Here is a 23,734-nt window from a genome sequence, read left to right on the forward strand (position 1 = left end):
GGAGCATTAAACCATCTCCACAGTCCTTTTTCCTTATTAATTATTTATAATTTGAAATGGGGTCTCTCACCAAATTGCCCAGGCTGGCCTCAAATTTGAGACCCTCCTGTGTCAACCTGTTGAGTAGCTGGGATTACAGACATGTGCCATTCATTGTACCTGGCCACTTTCTGCTTTCTCCAAAGTTTGAGTTAAACAATGACACAAAAAGAGTTTGGGATTGTTAAGATAAACTGAGGTTTAAAGATGGGTATGGACTGAATATACCACCCCATTCTTACGAAACCCTAACCTCCAGGGTGGTGGTGTTAGGAGGTGGAACCTTGGGAGGTAATTAGATCATGAGGGTGCCAAGAGAGGGAATGGCCACATGAATATTCACAAGAAGGGGCCCCCTGCACACCAAGAAGAGTCTTCCCCAGCAACTTGCTAGATCCTTGATCTTGAAGTTCCCAGCCTTCAGAATTGTGAGAAGTAAGTTCTTTAAACCACACAATTTATATTGTTATAGCAGACCAAACTGACTACCACAAAGATTATAAGTAAATTTCAATGATTTGTGTTCTCTTATTAGGCGTTTCTATGAATTGTCATATTTGCTTCTGATTTCAAACCTGAGCATATGTGGAAAGTAAGAATACAAACTGGAAGAGAAGAGGCACAGCTGCTTCCTCACAGAATTTGGCAAACAAAGCACATGAAGTCTATTTCATTTTTCCAAGAAACATTTTATTTGGAATAGCAGTAAATTTCAGTTCAGGGAAAACACTTCCTTTTACTTTCTTTTCCAAAATTTTTGGCTGTTTCCAAATTAACCAATAATCATCAGATATAACATTCAGGCTGTTGCAAAAAATCCAACCTAGGTGCCCTGGCACACACCTGTAACCCCAGTGACTTGGGAGGCTGAGGCAGAAGGATCCCAAATTCAAGTCCAGCCTGCTCAACTTAGTGAGACCATTTCACAAAATAAAAACGACTGGAGATGTAACTACGTGATAAAGATTAAACCCAAGGTTTAATCCCCCATAGTAAAAAATAGCTTTGTGATAGAGCACCCCTGACTTTGATCCTGAAAACCAAAACCAAAACAAACGAACAAAATCCCAAAATCTATTGAAATGGCAATAAAAGAAGACCTTAGCACCATATGACTCTTGCCATAAGGCCACCTACCAATATATTTCTTTTCTTTTCTGTGATGGAAACTAAGCTTTAACTTTATTGTAACTATTATATTGTATTTGATAAATATCAAAATAATAGGAACAGGCATGGAGAAAGGGAAAACCTGAACCTGCATTTAAAGGTCTTTAATGAATGTTTTTCACAGCTTGAGCTCAGAGGCTTATGGCCCAGGAGCCTGGGGCACTCCAATAGGAAGGTGAGTCAGGGCCTCAGTGACAGGCATCAGGGGCTGCTCCATGCCCGGCCTGAAGGTGAAGGTGACTGCTCTTTAAGCCTGGGCCTCCACTTCTACCCTCCTTCCTCCTGTTCAACCTCATTCTCAGGAAAGGCTCTGAAGAGTGTCTCCCACGAGGACTCTTTCTGAAACAAGTGGGCAAAAGAAGCAATTCTAGCTGGCTTTGGCCAAAGGAACTCCACCGGCTCAGGAGAGCGACCTCAGGCCCGGGATTTCTCCTCGGCGATTGCTGCACTCAGGCCCAAGGATGCCACCAGCCCTGAGTTTTCCCGAGGTTTCATTTCCAGCTCCTGGGGTGGGCACACCCCGCTGCATCCCCCCGGGAACTGGGGCTGCTGCCTCGGGCTCACCTCCTGACAGGTGACACTGCCAGAAAAGAACGCGCTCCAGCTTTTGTCCGCAGACACCCCAGGTTCGCTCTGATTGGCTGGCTCATGTCACGTGTCCTGGCCTGAGCCAATTATTGTGGCACTGATTGAAAAGCGCTGGATGGACTCCACCCAGGCAGAAGCCACACCCGGACCACACCTGCTGCCGGTGAATGAGATGGGGACTGGGTCTGAGAAGGAGAAGTGGATTTCCAGGGGGCCCAAACAGTGGGTTTCTGCACTTATCCACATTCTTCCCAGGAGCATTTTCACTTTTGCAGGAGCCAAAGCCTCCAAAGACCTGGATCTATATTCATGGCGTTTCCAGCGCTCTGCGAAGGAAGGCCGGGCCCAGGACGCACACCAGGCCTCCTCTCCCACACAGGCAAACATGCGACATGTTTGTTACACATGTAGACCTGTACCAGACAACCAGGGTGGCAATGTGATTGATATCCACACAATTAGCCACTTGAAACATGTGATGGATATGCACACGATTATCTACCTCGATACCTACGTGATTGATCCCCATGTGATTATCTGCCACCAAGACACACCCTTCCCTGCTTCCAATGCAATTACCTTCTTCTAGATAAATGAAATTGATGCCCATGTGATGACTTGCTCCAGATACACACGTGATTGATGCCCATGCAATTATCTAACACAATGATATGCCAGTGATTGATACCCATGTGATTATCTGCTAAGATGATACCCGAGCAAATGAAAATTGGCAAGTCCTGCGAGCGCTAATAATAACCCTCACCAGCAAGTGAAAACCAATGGTAAGACTTAAGAAAGCTTTTTTTTTTTTTTAAAAAAAAGCCACATATACACAACTAAGCATGTATGTGTACATGTCTATATTAATATGTTTGTATGTGTCTTGGTTAAATCATATATCCACACATATGTGGAGGGGAGAGAGACTGAAACAGAAAGATCCAACTTTAGTAGTTTAATATTTAAAATAATGGGCTGGAATTGTGGCTCAGTGGCCGAGCGCTTGCCCAGCATGTGTGAGGCACTGGGTTGGATTCTCAGCACCAAGTATCAATAAATAAAGTAAAGGTCCATTAAAAACTAAAAAAATTTTTTTAAATAAATAAATAAAATAAAACTTGGCATAGCACCACAAAAATTGAATTAAATAAATGTCAAGGGCTTTTCCAGCTCTAAAATTCTCAGATTTGGTGTAATAATAACTGAAAAAATATTATAAATTTCAAAGAAAGCAACAGATATTTATGCACACATCAATTTGTGTTTGTGTTCATAGACTTTGGCTCCTAGTGACTTTTTTGCCCATTAATGACTATAGTAGGAACTAGCAGTAGGGAATCATGATGCAAATAACTATGTAAAACTGAGGGTGAAGACATATAAATCAGCAAAATCCCATTTCCAACACCAGCATGAGTAGGTAGTGTAGACAAGATACACTCAGCTTTATTTCTCAGCCTCAACTGCCCTTTCCCCTAAAAAGTAACAGTCTCTGAGTAATAGCATGTTTGTCCATTTATCTTGCTCCCTTTCCCCAATTCATTGCTCTTCCTTTTCAGAAAAGCATGTAATATCCCCACAGAATTTGATGATTTTCTTTGTTATTGCAAAATAAATGCTAATCCATGAAGAGTTCCTTCCTGAATAATGTTAATTCAGCTGCCTGTTTTATAATAGGATTATGTTTTCCAGGATTTAAAAATCCCACTTGTTAACTACCAAATAGACTCCTACAACAGCTATAAAATCTAATTTAATCCCTATTGGCATTAAAGAAATAACTGAGGTACAATTTATGTCTAACTACACTTAACACCCTACAACATCCAATAAATATATAACATTTCTTTTGAAGTTATAAAAGGAAACAGTTTAGTGGGATAACTAGAGTCTCGTGGGTCCAATCATGCAATATCTCTAAGGCAGAACAAATGTTGTTTGCATACGGTAAGGATTATAGGGAAAGTTTGTTTAAACAGATTAATGCATGCTTACATGTATTTATGCTCCTTTTTAAATCATGCAAATTTGAGCTAAAATGATCTTCATTTCTTTCATTTGAAAATAATTATAGGGGGAGTCCACTATTTGTTCTGTTACCATTTAGTTAAAGAACATAATTAGGTTAGAATAAATTTCAGAACAGAACACTATACCAAACTCAGGCACAAGGCTAATCCTGTATTTCACTTTACCAAGTGGTTAGTAGGTAAAGATGAGGGAGGAGGAAGGAGCCCAGAATGATCCTGTGGGCCGAAGACAGCTCATGGTAAACGGATTCCCTTTTGTCTTTGGGTCGTCATCCTTGTACCACTTTCACTTCAAAAAATGGAGTCAGCATTCAAGGGCTTCTGGGAATGTAAAATTCAGGCACAGTGAAACAGAGACATGTTTCTTCTGTGCCACCCCCCTCCCGCCTTCTTCAGACAGGTGACTATCGGGAAGCTTATGGTAAGCCAGATGGGAACACAGAAACTGGCAAATATTGTTTCAAGATGAAGGAGAGGAAAACAAGGAGGCTGACATGTAACATATCAAAGACTATCCAGGCACTGGGAAGTTGAACACGAATCTCAGGGCAGTCAAACCTCTTTAAAGATGCAAATTGCAGTCAAACACAGAAAACAGTAGGGTTCTGTTTATCCTTTCACAAAGGGTGCAAACTGCTAATCAGGCTCCATTGCTGGGCTGGCCACTTTGTTTATCAATAAACAGGAAGACAGTTAGACTATAATTTTCCTGCCTGGTACTGGTGGCCAAAAGGAAATGCTGGCAGCTTGGTAGTACTGAGTTCCAGTTGCATCACAACCCAATTATTATTGTAATAATGTATGGGTGTTTGCAAGTTGCAAAGGCGCACTACACATGTCCACAAAATCATGTGAAACATATTGGCAGGGAATGAGCTTGGTGATACATGGACTAAGGGGTGCTGTCAAAATAGGCCTGGTCCTCCAAGAGCTCATCTGTGGAGTTTTGTTTAAATACACACACACACACACACACACACACACACACACACACGGATGGCAGATATGGGAATCTTTCACATGTTAATAAAACATAACAAAAATATGGCTTGGTTAAAATCAAACACAAATAGGCAATAAACTTAGCTCCAAAATAAGACATTTGATTGGAATATGCTTCACCTGCCACTACACAGGATTAACATGCATTGCTTCTAAGCCTTCTAAAATAGACAGTCATGTCAGTAGAGCTACCTTCTTGAGATACTATAAGATCTCAAATATAAAATATTGTACAAGATCCCAAATCTAACATATAACAAAATCTTAATCATACATGTGATTAGGCATTTAAAACTGTCCACATCATTACTTTAGTTCTTTCACTTTTGTCTCTTAGATGAATCTATTAGAGTTTAAGATGCACTCCACATTTACATAAACTCCCCTATGGGGCATGATAAATACACAACCCAGGGGGACTATAATTTCTACCACAGCTTAATGCTGAAATAATATGCGAATTAGTAATAGCTATCATTATTAATCACATACAACTCACTTATTCATCAAATACTTGCTGAGTACCTACTATATTAGTAGTGCCCTACTACAGGGCACTCTGCAAAGATATGGAATTTTCTTCACAAAGCTAAGAGCCCACCAGTGATGCAGACATGGAAGGAGTCATAAAGGCATGGTTGGCCATCACGATGGAGTAGGTAGGCTGTCTACTTTTGCATGTACCCAACTGGTTTCCAATACTGTGTCTGGCTCTCCAAAATGCCAGCCCACAGCAACCTGTCTGGTGACTTGAGATAGGGAACCTTGGCTCATTCTGCTACGATGATATTGGACAAATGAAAACTCCACATGTTCTGCATAGCTCTGTTAATAACAATTTTGATGAGATGTAGTGATCAAAAGTGCAGGTCTTTGGTGTAGGGTTGCCTGGCTTCCCCACTTATTAGCTGTGTGTCCTTGGGCAAGTTCGTTAACTTCTCTGTATTCTAACTCCTTATCTGTCAATGAGGATAATAACAGCACCTCTTTTATATAGCTGCTGTGAGCCTGGAATCAGTAAATCCAAGCAGAGCACTTAGAAACAGCCCCAGCACACAGAGAGTACGCACTGAGTGATCATTCTCAGATCAGCGTCAGCACCACGGTCAGCTCCAAGGCCTGGCCCTGGGAAGGGCAGAGGCTGGAAAGAATATGGGAAATTCCAGCTCAGGAGGGACCCAAATCCAAGGGGCTGCTGTCCTCCAGCTGAATCCAGGAGGTAGGTGTGATGATGTCTGTCCCCCTCTGACCTGGGCATTGAAGACTGATGCACACAGCATGTCTCCTGTGAAAAGTACCCTACAGCCCAGTCAGGGCTCCTAGCCCAGAAGCCAGGGCTGCCCTGACCAATGCGAAGTCCTTGAGCTGGTTCTTCCTGACCCTCTCAAGTCCTGATTTCAAACTTGGGCCCTTCACAGCCACCTCAGGCTCCATTTGCTCTGCCAGACTATGCAGAACAGCTTTTTGTTGTTGCTGTTTTGTTTTTTTCATTTATTGACCCTAACTCTCCACTTTGCCTCCCCCCATGCGTCTAACTATCCAGAGCTGTAGGAATTAGATGCTCTTGGCACACCTGTGTGCACGCACATGCATACACACACACACACACACACACCATTCCCTGCAGACCTGCATCAGGGAGGTCAGATCACCAGCCTTCACTTGCTACTATGGAAGGGGGATTAGACAAGGTGGATGTGGTGTTCAACACCAGATTTCTGTTTCTACCTTAGAAGGTGCCAAGAATTCACTCTCTCATGCAAAAACCCACTTTCATCTCAAGCCAGCTCCCTGGCTCAATTTTTTTTAGGTTTTGAGCTCTTTTGATACACATCTAGGGAGATCCTTTTGTCCTGGTTCTTCAGAGCTAATCAATAACTTGCCCAGGAACACTGATGACTAGACTGGACTTGGCTGGAATTCTGGGCCCCACTGCTAACTTCTGGTGGCTAATTCTTGACCAATGAATAGCTAGCATAATGGTATCACGTGGGGAATATTACAAAAATGTGTTGAAAGAGACAGTGGATATTTAGTAGAAAGACTGCCTAGGGTTAATTCTTTTCTTCCTCTTCCTCCTCCTCCTCTCTCTTCTTCACAGGGGATTGAATCCAGGGTACTTTACCACAAGCCACAAACCCAGCCACTTTACCATGAGCCACAAACCCAGCCCTTTATTTTGTATTTTGAGACAGGTTCTTGCTGAGTTACTGAGGATGGCCTCAAACTTGTGATCCTCCTGCCTCACTCAGCCTCAGTCACTGGGATTATAGACATGCACCACCACATTCGGCTGCCTTGAGTCAGTTCTTAACTTGACATTTGCACCTGACAAGCCACACTTGTCATTTTTCTTTTACTAGTAAAAGACCGTCTTCCCCAGCCTACATAGAATGAGAATTAAACTACCACCACCACCACTGTCGATATTCTGAGATGCACTGATGTATTTTAAAACACATGGCAAAAGTATGGCATTTCTTAATTGTCTCCATAAATCATAATATTAAATTATGCCTTAATATACACATTAAATTATTAATGGAAATATGGTGGTATTCAATACTTTGTTATGAATTGTAGCCAGTGAAATTAGAAAACATCTTTTTTTTAACCTTTATTTTATTTATTTATGTATTTATTTTTACATGGTGCTGAGGATCAAACCCAGTGCCTCGCATGTGCTGTGCGAGTGCTCTAACACTGAGCCACAACTCCAGCCCAACATATCATTTTTTTATATCAAACCTGTTCCTCTGCAAGATTTCACACTACCTCCTTTATGCTGGTGGTTGCTATACATACTTGGTTCTTTGGTTAGAGATTTAGCAAACAGAAACATCTTGGGCTTATTTTGTAAAAATTGCCTGTGGTCCTTGTCCATGCTTTAAAAAAAAAAAGCATAGATTTTAATTAATAGCTAAATTTGTAATAAGTAATTTTTATGATTTTTTGCTACAGTCTCCAAGCTGTCTCATTACATTTTAGAAAAAACAGTTACAGTTTCCACATTGATAAAGCTTTGGCTCATTTAAACTGGGTTCTATATTTTATTTTATTGGTAGTCTTAACTTTAAGCTAGAACTCAAAGACCTGTTTTATTGCGTAGGCCAGAGCCTTCTGTAGTCAGACATATCTTATTGCAGATTCTCAGTATTACTTAATTGGATTCCTAGGAATTGCAGGAAAAGAAATAACTGACAATTTAAAGCCTGGAACTCTTTGTAAAGAGACTTTGCTGAGCTCATTAAATGGAAATTGCTGACTATTATGACCCTAATGCTCGAATCTTTGCATTAAGAAGATGCCTGGTTTGATGAATAAAACAATGGGGGGCGTGGTTTTGTTTTGTTTTTTGTTTTTCTTTTTTTAACAATTACTCCTCCAAAGGGGAAAGGTTATTTAAGGGTATGAAGGGATTAATAAAAGACTGAAAACACTTTACTACTTTTATAAAAACCTGGATAGGTTTTTATATCAGAACCTTTAAGGATCAAAAAGACCTTGCAGAGTTCCTAAGCACAGTTCAGCTTTCCATACTGTTCCAAAAAGACTCACAGATACCCCAATTGCGATTGAAGAAATCTCCCAAGCTCTTAAGTCTTTTAACAAAGGCAAGGCACCTGGGAGAGGAGCCTTCCCATCCCAATTCACACCCCATTGAAGGGAAGTCAGCTCCCCAAGCCCCTGTGTACATTTAATCATTCCCTGCACATCCCTTAGCTTTCTCCCTGTGGGGAGAAGACACCTAGCCACTCTAGTGATTGATTTCAACAAAAGTGACAACATACGAGGAATTTAACATTTAGCCAATTGGATTTGTGGAAGTGTATGTAAGTACAAACGGGGCTTTCGTGTATGTGTGCTTATGTGTGTGTGAACACGCAGGCATGCAAAGGAGGAAGTGCAAATGAGAGTGGATACATGTGCTGGGTGGAGAAGCACCTGCCATCTGTACACTAAGAGGAACTCCAGAGTGAGCTGATTCAGAACGATGAGGGTCAGAGGGCACAGTGATGGTGAGAAAAGAGCAATAATAAGCAGTGACCTTGGTTGATACTTGGTGGGTCACACTGCCAATGGGATGACTTCCTGCTTCTGCAGTCTGCCAGGTGACGGACCAGAGGGGTTCTTGTTTGGGGAAAAGGCATTCAGGAAGAGGCCTGCTCTGGCAGACACTGTCGCACAGCCCTTGCCTCTGCAGTGCCACCTCCCTAGTTCTCTCCTCCACAACCACCAACCTGAAGTGTCCTGAGAGAGGAAGCAGAAGCCTTCAAACAGCCCACTGGTGTTGCTGACGTCCTTGCTGTCACTTGGAAGGCAAATGGCTTCCTTTGAAGGCTGGGAATATAGCTCAGTTGGCAAGTGCTTGCCTTGCATGCACAAGGCCCTGGGTTCAATCCCCAGCACCACAAAAAGCAAAACAAATGGCTTCCTCTTGCTTTTCTCATGGAGGTTAGCTGTGACAAGCCAGCACTCCTGGCAGCCCTGAGTCCTCTGCCACGGGAGCAGGGGCTGGGAAGAGGTGCTTCCCAGGACCATTGTGCTGAGGCTCCAGCTCTCCCACTCCCGGCCACCCACCTCCTTCTGTATTGGAAGCTCATTGGAAGCTAGCCTCCTCCAGGCTGGCAATCAGCTGTCACTGTGCTGAGCCGGGGCCTTGCCTCAAGGGCTCATTTTCCTGCTCTCTTTGGCTTTTATCTTACTCTCTTTCCTCTAAGAACTGTTCAAGTGCAGTTTGAGAAGGGTAGTTTCCTCTCTGGTACCTGAGAGGGGAAAGAAAATAAGATCTCTCTCTCTCACATGTTTGTTTGTTTGTTTGAATATGATCCACCACTGAGCTACACCCCCAGTCCTTTTGACTTTTGAGAACAGGTCTCCCTAAATTGCTCAGGCTGGCCTTGAACTTGCCAACCTCCTCCCCCAGCCTCCAGAGTAGCTGGAACTACAGGCTGCCACCCTAGTCAGAGAAGATACTTCTAAGAGAACATTTCTCATATTAAGAAGCCTGTGAAGAAGCTTAAGGGAAAGGATACTGCTTTGGGATGGGGAAGTGGCTCAGAAGCAGAGCATTTGCTTAGCATGTATGAGGTCCTGAGGTCGGTTCCCAACACGGAGAAAAGAAAAAAGAAAGTTAAAAAAAAAAGAAAAAGAAAAAAAAATGGTATTTTTCTGTCTCTAGAGCCTTTCCTCTATATGTCTGCCATGACTGAGGGTGAAGCTTTAAAAAAAACACAAAATTGGCTAACTTCATGACCCTCACAGGAAAAGCCTGCCTGTCCCCTGCATTCCCTGTGAAAGGCAGGACTCTGGAGCACTGATCTACCCCAGTAAGCCTTGGCGCTCCAGTCAACTGCCAGCTGACATGTCAGAACCCTGGCCAGGAGTACGGTAAGACAATCCTGTTTCTGTATCACTCGTGGCACTTTTTCTGTACTAGGCATTGTCACAAGCACTTTAAATACATTAGCCCATTTAATCTAATTCTGTGGGTAGAATACTGTTATTATCATCATTACCTTTATTTTACAGTTAGAGGAGACTGAGGCACATAGAAATGGTATTCTGCCCAAAGAAACATTGTCAGGATGACATGTTCTCATGATCCAGACACAGGCATGGGCAACTTGGCTCCAAGAGTATCTTTGTGTGTTTGTATGCATGTGTGCATGCGTGTGCGTGCACAGTGGGGATTAAAGTCAGGGTCTTGTGCACACGAAGCATAGACTCTACCACCAAGCTACACCTCAGCCCCAAATCTATCTTCTTGACCTATGTGAAAGGGACATTTAAAGGAAAATGCTATTCATTTTTCATATTTTCTAAGTTTTCTCTCTTTAAAAATGATACTATGAACCAGGCATGTTGGTGCAACCTACAACCCCAATACTCAGGAGGCCAATACTCAACCTACAATCCCAATACTCAAGTTCGAGGCCAAGAAGAAGAAGAAGATATTGAAAGACAAGGAGGATAGAATGTAAAGTTCCCAAATATGTATATTTAACACCTGTGAAAGAAAAAATAGGAAGGATGGAAGAAAGGCAACAATTGAAATGCTAATGGAGATTTTGTAAAACTAATAAAAGACACAAATCTAAAAATATGGGAAAAAATTTACACCAAACAAAGAGGAGGGAGGAAGGGAAAGGGCAAAGGCGTAATATAGATCCATACCTAGTCATGTTGGGTTTGTTTTTTTTTTTTAAAGAGAGAGTGAGAGAATTTTTAATATTTATTTCTTAGTTCTCGGCGGACACAACATCTTTGTTGGTATGTGGTGCTGAGAATCGAACCCAGACCGCACGCATGCCAGGCGAGCGCGCTACCGCTTGAGCCACATCCCCAGCCCCCAGTCATGTTTTTTAAAAAACGCCTATAGACCACAGATATCTTAAAGAAGCCAAAGAAAAATGACAAGCAACCTAGTTCTTCCTTTGAAAATGGAGTTTTCAGCTGGGCGCAGTGGCACACGCCTGTAATCCCAGTGGCTTGGGAGGCTGAGGCAGGAGGATCATGAGTTCAAAGCCAGCCTCTGCAATGGCAAGGCACTCAGCAACTCAGTGAGACCCTGTCTCTAAATAAAATACAAAATAGGGCTGGGGATGTGGCTCAGTGGTCGAGTGCCCCAGTGTTCAGTCCCCAGTAACAAAAAAAAAAAAAAAAAAAAGGAGTTTTCAATGACAACAGAAGAAAATGAAATGATGTCTTTAAAGTTCCAAGAGAAAATAATCTAGATTTTTGTACTGAATCAAACAGTAAAGACATTTTCAAATAAAAACTGAGATTATCATCAGCAAACTGCTATAGGGAAATTTTTTTTTCCTTCTTTGTGGTTCTACTTATGGAACCCTAGGCCTTAGATGTGCTGGGCAAATACTCTGCCTCTGAACTATGCCCCAAGACTACAGGGAAATTCTAAAGAATGCACCTCAGGAGAAAGAAAGATGGCCCTGGGAAGAAGACTGGAGATGAAAGAAGGAATGATGAGCAAAAAAAACTGGAAAAATACATAGGTTAACCTAAGTAAATACAGTATACATAAAATAGTAACAATGAAAACATATAGGATTCAAAAAGATGATCAGGGCTGGAAGGTCACTCAGTGGTGGAACCCTTGCCTAGCGTATATATATGTGAATATTTAACAATTATATATCATCACAATGCACCAATTTTAAAAATATAGAAAATAAAACACTGTAGAGAATTTCTCCAAGAAATACTGATACAAAGCAATTGGGTTCAAGCCAGGACAGGGAGGCACAACTGTAGTCTCAACTACTCAGGAGGCTGAGGCAGGCAAATTCAAGACCATCCTGGACAATTTAGTGAGGTGCTATCTCAAAATAAAAAATCAAAAGGCCTGGGGATGTAGCTCCGTGGTAGAGAATCCATGAGTTCAATCTTGAGAACAAAGAAATTTAAAACAGATAAATATTCTATAAAGACAGAAAGTATCAACATAGATATCAAAAAAATTTTAAATAATAAGATCCATATTTAAGACATGGAGATATGGAGAAGTTGAAAGCAAAAGGATGAAAATAATGTAACAAGTGAATGGTAACCAAAAGAAAGCTGGTAGAGCTATATTAATAACAGACCATGAACTTCAAAGCAAAAAGTATTATAAGGGATAAAAACAGTACGTACTGCCTGATGACTCAAGATATCAGGAAGATAATTCTAGATTCATATATACCTGTTAACATAGGCTCAAATTATCAACATTAAGAATTAATAGAACTCAGAGAAGTTGACAAATTCTCCAACATAGGCTAGGTTTCAACTAGCCTCTCTCAATTATTGATCTATCAAGCAAAGGAAATCAATAAAAGGTCTGGATATTTGAACAAGGTAATTAACAAGCTTGGTCTAATGGAAAATACTAGAACTCTGCAAATGGAAAATTTACTTTCTTCTTAAGCACATGGAACATTTTATCAAAGGGGCTCATGTTCTAGGCCTTGAAGCAAGATTTGACAAATTTCAAAGAATCATTAACGTTTGCACCACATTCTCTAACCACCATGCGACTATTCTAAAGATCAGCAGCTAAATGATAAATAAACAAATTTGAAAATTTTGTTTCCAAAAATACTTGGAAATTTAAAAATCTCAAGTGCCTGCTACTCAAAGTGTGGTCTCTGCCTCAACTTTACCATGCCATTGTGAGGTAAATACACATGGAGAGTAAGATCTCAGAAATTCCCACAGCACTGGACGTGGCTGACACCAAGCAACATTGGATTTCTCTACAATTTTTCCAAAGTGGAATTAGGGCCACTCTACCCCAGCTACATCCCTCGTCCTGTTTATTTTTTATTTTTAAGACAGGGTCTCACCAACTTGCCCAGCCTTTACCAGTTTATTTTCATTGTATTTTACAAAAGTATTAGCCCACAAAAGATTGGAAATGTAAAAAATGAAAAAAAAAAATAACAAAACTTTCTTCATTACAAGGTTTGGGAAGCACTATTTTGTATTTCATATTTCAAGCAAAAGATCAAAATGGGAATTACACTTAGATCAAGTGAAAATAAAAAGAATGCATTCTCATAGCCTAACTTGTTGGATTCTAACGTTTACTTCTATGCCTAAGATTGGCCTATGACTCTTCCCAGTGGGGACCAGGCAACCATCTTGGTATCTCTCCTGCCTGCCATGATGCCTGGTTGAGTAGGTACTTAAAATTTACCCACTCACTACTGACTTTAATACTTAAACTTAAACATAAAATAAATTTACATATTAGTTGATGGAAATGGCAGCCCTGGAATCCTGCCTCCAGTTTCTCCACTCCTACCTTTTTGGCCTTGCCCAGTGTCATGATGATCCACCAGAATTCTGTGCATTATTTGGTATGTTTTCACTGTGGCCCTGCAAGCACTGGCTTAGAGACCCTATATGTCCTGCATTTACCAATGAGAAGAAGATAAGAGGGAGTGGGGGCCATCTGTTCATCTATGCTTGGCAAGGTGAGCTGGTAGTGCCACTCTGGACATGAAGGAGCTACTTAAACACAAATTGGATTAGCAGGACAGGATTAGAGACTGCTGGAAGGTATTAGATACTCATAAACTGCTTTGTGGAAACTCCTATTGTTTTCATTATAAGCCCATACTTCTATAGAGGCAACCCAATGAATTGTGGAATTAGTCTAGTAATAAAAAAGAGACAAAATGAGATATGAAATGAACTGACTATATTTTCATAATTCCAAGAAGCTGAATTGGGCAATAATTAGCAAAACTACAACTAGATAATCTGAAATAAGAGTTTTATATGTTTTATTTTTGTGTGTGTGTGTGTGTGTGTGTGTGTGTGTGGTTGGGGGAGGCTGAGGATTGAACTCAGTGGCAAACAACTATTGAGCCACATCCCCAGCCCAATTTTGTGTTTCATTTAGAGACAGGGTCTCACTGAGTTGCTTAGCACCTCACCATTGCTGAAGTTAGCTTTGAACTCACGATGCTCCTGTCTCAGCCTCCCAAGCTTCAGGGATTACAGGCGTGTGCCACCGTGCCTGGCCTGTATTTTTTCTTAGTTAAAAATAAACACACTTGGGGCTGGGGATGTGGCTCAAACGGTAGCGCCCTCGCCTGCCATTCGTGCAGCCCGGGTTCGATCTTCAGCACCACATACAAAACAAAGATGTTGTATCCGCCGATAACTAAAAAAATAAATAAATATTAAAATTCTCTCTCTCTCTCTCTCTCTCTCTCCCTCCCTCCCTCCCTCTTAAAAATAAATAAATAAATAAATAAATAAATAAATACACTTAAAATGGTCCCTACTCTCTCCTCCATCAAGAAGAAAAACATTCAAATAAGAAAAATGGAAGGGGAATCGCATGGAAATGGAAGGCGATCCTCAGGGTTATACAAAATGACATATAAGAGGAAAGGAGGGGTAAGACAAGATAATTCAAATGGAAGAAGTGATTTACAGTAGAAGGGGTAGAGAGAGAAAAGGGGAGGGGAGGGGAGGGGAGGGGGGATAGTAGAGAATAATACAGACAGCAGAATACATCAGACACTAGAAAGGCAATATGTCAATCAATGGAAGGGTAACTGATGTGATACAGCAATCTGTATACGGGATAAAATTGGGAGTTCATAACTCATTTGAATCAAACTGTGAAATATGATGTATGAGGAACTATGTAATGTTTTGAATGACCAACAATAAAAAAAAAAGAGGTAAAAAAAAAAAAAAAAAAAAAAAAAAAAAAGAAAAATGATTAAGAAGTGACTTTAACAATGGAATGAGATGGACATCATTACATGTATGAAGTATATGTATGAAGACACGAATGGTGTGACTCTACTTTGTGTACAACCAGAGAAATGAAACATTGTGCTCTGTGTGCATAATATGAATCACGAGACATTCTGCTGTCATATATAAAAAATTAAAATTAAAAAAAAAGATGGACAGGGGCTGGAGTTGTGGCTAGGTGCTAGAGCGTTTGCCTTGCATGTGTGGGACCCTGGATTCGATCCTCAGCACCACATAAAAATAAATAAATAAAATAAAGGTATTTGTCCAACTATAACAAAAAAAATTTTTTTTAAATGGACAGACAAAAAAAATAAGTGACTTTAAGAAAAAAGAATATGAGCTATATAAGAAATTTCAGGGTTTTCTGGACATTTCGAATGAATGGAAGTCCCAGGTCTAAATGGATTACAATCCCAGGATGCTGAAAGAATTTTCATATGTAAATCCAGAGTTCCTGTTATTAGCCTTTGAGAAATCATGGAGAATGGAAAGCTGACAAAACACGGACAGATAGTGCACTCACTTTCCAAACAGGAAATGGGGAGCGTGAAGCTGATTCCATCAAAAATTCTTGGAAATTCAAGTTTTAGTTCTGCCATTTAATGATAATGTAACCTTGGACATATTTTGAAACTTTGCTGTAAGGATTAATGAGATTATATATGAAAATAATACATAGAATATAGGAATACTAATCTATGCAATATGGCACCTGTTACAGAGAAATTTCCCAGGAAACCATTTTCTTTACTTCTGCCACTTCAAAAAGAGGCAGTAACAATTAAGTACTGACGTGGATCTACCTGACCTCACTTTTCTAGTTAAAAATAAACACACTTAAAATGGTCCCTACTCTCTCCTCCATCAAGAAGGATGGAAATTTTTCTAGTGCTGGGTGAAAAGATATTTCTGGACAGGTACCTTGGGAATGTGCCTTATTTTTTTTTTTAATATTGAGTTTCCAATTTTATTTTTCATAATAAGAGAAGAAAAGAGAATAAAAGGAAGAATGCTGAGTCAGTGTCATGTTGGTTATGTTGACTTTCAAATTTTAATGTGCATAAAAATGTATGGGAAGCTCTTAAAAGTGTAAATTAATGTAATTTCCTGAAGTTCTATCTTGTCAATTTAGCATAAAGTGCAGGACTTTTTGTTTTTGTTTTTGTTTTGTTTTGTTGTAATTACAAGAAACCCAGGTGATTTTTTAAAGACATTTTTTAAAATATCTTTATTTATTATGTTTTATGTGGTGCTGATTAAACCCAGGGCCTCACACCTGCGAGGCAAGCGCTCTACCATTGAGCTACAGCCCCAGCCCCCAGGTGACTCTTGCAGAGGCCATGGCCAGCAGAATAATGCCACCCTTGCTTCCCAAAAAAGCCCCTGTCCTAATCCCTGGAACCTGTGTATGTGCTACTCAGCATGGACAAGGAACTTTCCAGGTGTGATTATAATTGAGGACCTCAAGCTAGAGAAGAAGAGCCTGGATCCTCTAGGAGTGTCCAATCCACTCAGATGAGTCCTTAAAAGCAGAAACTCCCAGAATGTGTGCCCTCATTTTAAAATGGTATTTGATGAAAATCTCATAATATCCTCATGAAAAGACTGGATTTTTTAGGTGTCAGGTGACTGATTAACCACATCACCAGTTTTATTCATTATTCTTTATGCCTCAGTTTCCCAATTTATAAAAGAAATATAATAGCACTACCTCATTGGGTTGTCATGCAAATTACAGTGCCTAGCTTTTAGCAAGCACCACATAAATATTTGTTAAGCAAACAGAGGTTCTTAGGGGCAGGCTTGTGCTATACTTGGCTCCAATCTCTTCAACAGGTTCATCAGAAACTTGTTGAATTTTCATATAGTGTGCTCGTCAAATTCTCAGATAATATTAATATTGAATGATAAAATCAAAATTCAAAAAGAACTTGACAGGCTAGGGGGCTATGAAATGAAATATGAGATTACTTATTTAGAAATAGAAATTTTAAGGAAAAAATAATTTTTTATAAGTATTATCCTGGCTTATCAGAACTTTCTGTGAATTATGATGGAAATTTTATCCACTCCAGATCATCGTGCAGAAGAGTGTGTGTCTAGCAATAAATGCAATGTAGAGCTGCATTAAGAGAATTGGAATGTCCGAATAAAGACACTGGACAAAGATGACACTCCACGATGGCAAGCACAGTCTGCCCACAGCTAACTCCTCTCCCCATCTCTTCCTTAGGTGTCTCCTCAGCTCAGCTGTTACTACTCTGGATATGATGATGGCTGAGGACTCAGATAAGCAGTAAGGAAATGTAAGGCAGAAACAGATCACCTTTCCATCTCATCTAGGGGACAGGTAACATCCTCAGGTGAGTCTAAGGGAATAGCCTCAAGATTTGCAAAGAAATAAAATTAGAACTTTATCAGGGCTCCTAATGTCTTACTGTGCTACAATGCTAAAATAAATTCCTCTCTCATCATGATTACTGCAGGCTTTATCTAATCTATTTCCTGTAGGAAATCAAGCTACTCCCAGACATTTATCAACTTTTTTCTCATAATAATCCCTGTCCCTGACAAAAGAAGATATTGTTATCCCCACGGTATAGATAAGAAATTGAAGTAAAGAAGTAAAGTGAATTGCCCTGGGTCACACAGAACTGGAATTACAATTTACTATCTAATCTCAGAGTGCACTACATGAGTTTTGGGAGGAAGCATACTGGAATCACATTATATCCTTAAAAAAAAAAAAAAGGCCTATTTACCTTAATCTCTGGGAGAAAGAGGATTAATTGTATTTTCCTTGGCACATGCCAAAGATGTTGAGTAGACACTTTAGATTCCACATGTTTATTCTAATCCTTTTCCAAATACTTGGAAAGCCTTGGTTTGACTACCAGGAAGATGCAGGAAATTAACTTTATTTTTTTAATTAAGGCAAATATTTGTTTGCTAGAGTCTCCAAGGAAAGCAATTAATTCAGAAAGTTGTATAGTACAGGCAGGTTATTCAGATCACCTGGGGCCCCAAACAGGCATGAATCCAGATGGCTGGCTCCCTCCATCCCCTAGCCCCACAATCCATTCCCAGCCCAACCGCATTGTCCAGGGACTGGATAGATAAAGGTCGAGTGCAAGAATATTTTGAACCAAAAGAATTCCATGCAAACATAATTGATTAACATAAAGATTTACATATTCCACCTAATTATTGAACACATCCACGTTTACTGTACAAATATGAAAAAATAAAGTTAAGCAAAACAAAATGAAACCAAAAGCATCCACCATGCAATTACCAAGTAAGAACCTTCTGCACCTGTTCACAAACTGGAAATTCTCTAATGCTCATTTCTCTGATAGGCCATGAGAAAATCAGGAAGAACTGCATGCAACCCAAAGGTTCTGTGTGAGGCAGTGACTTATCCATGGAAGACTAGCTGTTAGATTCTTAGCATTTGTCTCAGACATTAACATTAATTATTATTAGTTAATTAATTAATACTATTAATATAGCTGGTGGTAAAAAGAAGAAATGGGGGGCTGGGGTTGTGGCCCAGGGGTAGAACACTTGCCTAGCACTTGTGAGGTACTGAGTTCAATTTTCATCATGACATAAAAATAAATGAATAAAATATATTGTATCCATCTCCAACAAAAAAAAAAAATAAAAAATAAAAAAAAGAACAAATAAATTCCTTGATTGTATGCTGTTGGCATGAAAAGTTTACACTATAATTCTGGAATTATATAACTCATTTGCCTAAACCAGAAAATATCAGGGCCAAAATTGATTGTCTATATCTATACACACAATCATCACATGTATTGACTGTCATGATTTAAAAATATATTTTAGGGGCTGGGGTTGTGGCTCAGTGGTAGAGCATTTGCCTAGCACCCATGATGCACTGGGTTCGGTCCCTAGCACCACATATAAATGAACAAATAAAATAAAGGTGGAAAAAAAATATATATATATACACACACACACTGAATCCTAATCAATAAACCATGAGTACAGTAGAACTTTTCCAAATAATGGGCAATGCTGCCACAAAAATAGTGGATTTCAATCCATTTCTCCTCCATCTGAAAACCATGGCATTACCTTTTTGTTGGCAGCCACACCATCCTCACAGTCAAGCACTGCACAGTCCACGTTCAGGGATGGAATCTTCTTGATTTTCTTTTCATCATTTCCAGGCACATAGAGCACAGCCCTCCGAGGAATGTACTTGTGATTGGGCAAGGAACTGTACCCAAGCCTGGGCACATCGGCTGCCAGGGATGCTTTCCTGTAGGAGACATAATTGAAATTAGTCCACAATAGAACCTCTGTGTTTAAAAATTATGAAAAACTTATTTGGTGGTTTTAAGGCAAAATTAGAACACATGGACAATCTTTCAAGATCGTGACAGAACACATTACAACTAGGAAAACAGAAGAAAGAGCACTATTTATTGGCATTCTCGTCTGACAGAAGGAGAAAGGTGTGCCTATTTCTTCTTGGAAAAAATTCCATTATCAGTGTACTGTCCAGATGGTGACCATGGAGAAAAAGGTGAGAACCATATATCCAAAAGGTTCCAAACAACACCTCATGTTGAAAGTCCTTCATCTGAAATGCTTGGGACCAAAAGTGTTTGGTGCTTCAGACTTTTGGAATCTTGGAATTCTGGATACATAGAATGAGAAATCTTAGGGGTTGTACCTAAATATAAACATGAAGTTAATTTATATATCATATATGTCTTATATACAAAGCCTGAAGGTAATTTTGTAAAATAATTTTTCAGTGCTGAGGATTGAACCCAGGGCCTCATACATGCTAGGCACCCCTGGCACAATTTTTTACAATCAACATCCTACCTTTGCAAGTTGAAAAATTAGAAAAAGAAGAAAGACATTACACTCATAACTAGCAGAAGGAAGAAAATAATAAAAATAAGAGCAGAGATAAATGGAATAGAGAATAATAAAGCAATAGAGAAAATCAATAAAACCAAAATTTGATTGTTTGAAAGGATCAAGAAAATTCACAGACTTTTAGCAAGATGGACTCTTTAAGTCACTTTTTTGGCTGTTGTGACCAAAGACCTGACAATAACAATTTTAGAGGAGGAAATTTTTTGGGGGGGTGCTCATGGTTTTAGAGGTCTCAGTCGTTAGACATCTGACTCCATTGCTCTGGGCCCAAGATGAAGCCACACATCATGGAGGAAGGGTGTTAAGAACATCTGGGAACACGGCACCAGGATGCAGGGAGCAAGACTCCCCTTACCTCTGCAACCCAAAGGCATGCCCCAGTGACCACTTTCTCCAGCCACACCCTGCCTGCCTACAGTTATAACCAAGGTAATCCCTAATCCAGGATTCATGAACTAGGGTAAGTCCCTCATAACCCAATCATTTTACCTCTAAGCTCTCTTGCATTATCTCATACATGAGCTTTTGGGGGACACCTCATTTCTAAACCATTACATGGACTAAAGAAAAAAAAGACTCAAATTACTAAAATCAGTAATGAAATGGGAATAATACTAGCAATGCGAGGGAACAAAAAAGATCATAAAATAGTACTATGAACAACTGTGTGCCAACAAATTGAATAACTAGATGAAATGGATGAATTCCTAGAAACATAAGATCTACCAAAACTAAGTCATGAAGAAACAGAAAATCAAAGTAAATCTGTATGTAACTAGTAAGGTGCTTAAATCAGTAATCAAAAAATCTCCCAAGAAAGAAAATCCATGAAGGCTTCAGCTTCACAGGTAAATTCTACTAATTTTTAAAATATATTTTAGTTGTTGATATACCTTTATTTTTTATTTATATGTGGTGCTGAGGATTGAACCCAGTGCCTCACACATGCTAGGCAAGTGCTCTGCCACTGAGTCACAACCCCAGCCCCTTCTACTAAATCTTTATTTTATTTTATTTTTTTTTGTGGTGCTGGGGATTGAACCCAGGACCTTGTGCAAATACTGTATACCAACTGAGCTATATCCCAGCCCCTAAATCTTTAAAGAAGAACAAATACCAATCTTTCTACACTTCTTTTCTTTTCTTTTTTTTTTTGATGTGGTACTGGGTATTGAACCCAGGGCCTCCCACATACTAGGCAAGTATTCTACCTCTGAGCTATATCCCCAACCCAGTAAAACATTTCTTAACTCATCCTATAATGCCAGAATTACCATGGTACCAAAGCTAGATAAAGATACTAAAAGAAAACTATAACTCCATATCCTATATGTACACTGATGTAAAATTCCTCAAAATATACTAGCAAACTAAATTCAGAAGCGTACAAAAAGTATTATACACAATGACCATGTGGGAATTTTTTCCTGTAATGCAAAGACCTTTCAACATAGGAAATCAATCAATAAAATACACATTAACAGGAATGCATGGATGGTTCAACATAAGAAAATTAATCCATATAATATACCACAGTAACATAATAAAGAGAAAATCACCCACCTGATTATCCCAATTCATTCAGAAAAGCACCTGACAAAATTTAATTTTTTTATGATGAAAACATTCAACAAATTAGGAATAAAAATAATAATAAAAGCCATATATGGAAAACCCACATTAAACATACTCAGAGGCAAAAAATAGAAAGCTTTGTCTCAATGGTCAATAACAAGATAAGGATACCCACTTTGGCCATTTCCACTCAACGTAATGCTGGAAGTTCTAGTAATTAGGCAAGAAAGGAAACCAAAGGCAAACAAACTGATAGAGATCAAAATTGTCACTGTTTGTATATGATATGATCTTATACACAGAAAATCCTAAAGATTCTACAGAACAAAAAAAAAAGGTAGACTTAATAAATGGGTTCAGTAAAGTAGCAGGATATATAATCAACAAACAAAATTCAGTGTATTTCTCTATATTAGCAGTGAAGAATCTGAAATGGAAATTATAAAAATAATTCCCTTGACAAAGCATCAAAAATAACAAAATACTTCAGAAGTAACTTATCCAACCAGGCATGATGGTACACACCTATAATCTCAGCAACTCAGGAGGCTGAGGCATGTCAATCACAAATTCAAGGCCAGCCTGGGCAACTTAGCAAGGCTCTAAGCAACTTGTCTCAAAAATTAAAAGGGCTGCGATTTGGCTCAGTGGTAAAGTGCCTCTGGGTTCAATCCCCACTACCAGATACATAGACAGACAGACAGACAGATATCTTATCCAAAAGCAAAAGACTTGCACAATGAAAACTAGAAAACATTTGCTGAAGGTAACGAAAGAAGACATAAGTAAATGGAAACACATGCCATATTCATGGATTAGAAGACTTCATATGGAATTTCAAGGCACCCTGAATAGCCTAAACAATCTTTTTTTTTTTTTTTTTTGGACTGGGGATTTAACTCAGGGTTCTTTACTACTAAGCTACATCCCCAACCCCCTTTTTAAACTTTTTAAAAGATTTTTTTACTTTGAAACAGGGTGTCATGTAGCTTAGGGCCTGGATAAATTACTGAGGCTGGCTTTGAACTTATGATCCTGCCTCACCCTCCTGAGTTGTTGGGATTATAGGTATATTGCCACCATGGCAGGCACAAAATCAGTGTTGAATAAAAAGGAACAAAGTTGGAAGACTCACACTTCCTGGTTTCAAAACTGACTATGAAACTACAATAACCAGGGGGTATCAGGGTGGGAAGGATAGTAGAACGAAACAGACATTATTATCTTATGTACATGTATGGCTGCATGACTAATGTGATTCTACAACATGTACATTCAAAAACATGAGAAATTATACCCCACTTATGCATGACATTTCAAAGTACATAAATGTATTCTACTGTCATATATAACTAATTAAAACAAATAAAATAAAATTTTAAAAATGTACAATAATCAGCTAGGTGCAGTGGCGCACACCCGTAATCCCAGGGGCTTGGTACGCTAAGGCAGAAGGATCGCAAGTTCCAAGCCAGCCTCAGCAAAAGTAAGGTGCTAAGCAACTAAGAGAGACCCTGTCTCTAAATAAAATACAAAAAAGGGCTGGGGATGTAGCTCAATGGTCGAGTGCCCCCGAGCTTAATCCCTGGTACCCCCCACCAAAAAAACCCAAAAAACTGCAATAATTAAAACAATGTGTCGCTGGCATAGAAATAGACATACAAGCCAAGAGAATTGACTATAGAGCCCAGAAATAAGCCTTCATATATTCAGTCAAATAATTTTTTTACAAGAGTGCCAAGGCCACTCAATAGGGAAAGGAAGTTTTATTCAGTAAATGATGCCTCTTACCTACCCTGCTGCCTCTACTTTTCTCATTAGTGAGCAGGTGGTAAACACCTGATAGGGGACTTGCACTGGGCTTCCCCACCACACAGGGCAGCATCGATGTGCAAATTAGAAGAAGGCATCCCCTTGTACCTTCCAGGATTAAGAGCAAGAAGGCACCTCCTGCCCCTGCTGCAGCATCGTTGGGGGTGTGGAGAGGGGCCACTAGTGCCCTTGCCAGGTGCTCTGTCCAGGGCACACCCTGAACAATTATATGCAAGGGCTCAAAGTGCTAAGCATGGTGCTGAGCATGATGGGGAGCAGCCCAAGGAACAGGGCATGCCCAG

At 39.7% G+C, this 23,734-nt stretch overlaps 1 protein-coding gene across 6 annotated transcripts in view; it reads right to left on the reverse strand.

Annotated features, from left to right (window-relative positions):
- The window catches only part of Clybl (citramalyl-CoA lyase), a 240,261-nt gene that overhangs the window by 90,636 nt on the left and 125,891 nt on the right, over positions 1–23,734 (reverse strand). For all 6 annotated transcript variants that reach the window (XM_026400264.2, XM_026400260.2, XM_026400271.2 and 3 more), the window contains exon 2: positions 19,227–19,413. In XM_026400264.2, coding sequence (XP_026256049.1) covers positions 19,227–19,413 — 187 coding nt within the window. The remainder of the gene's footprint in view (positions 1–19,226; positions 19,414–23,734) is intronic.

The sequence above is a fragment of the Urocitellus parryii genome, chromosome 2 (genome assembly GCF_045843805.1).
Source record: "Urocitellus parryii isolate mUroPar1 chromosome 2, mUroPar1.hap1, whole genome shotgun sequence".
Taxonomy (NCBI): Eukaryota; Metazoa; Chordata; class Mammalia; order Rodentia; family Sciuridae; genus Urocitellus; species Urocitellus parryii.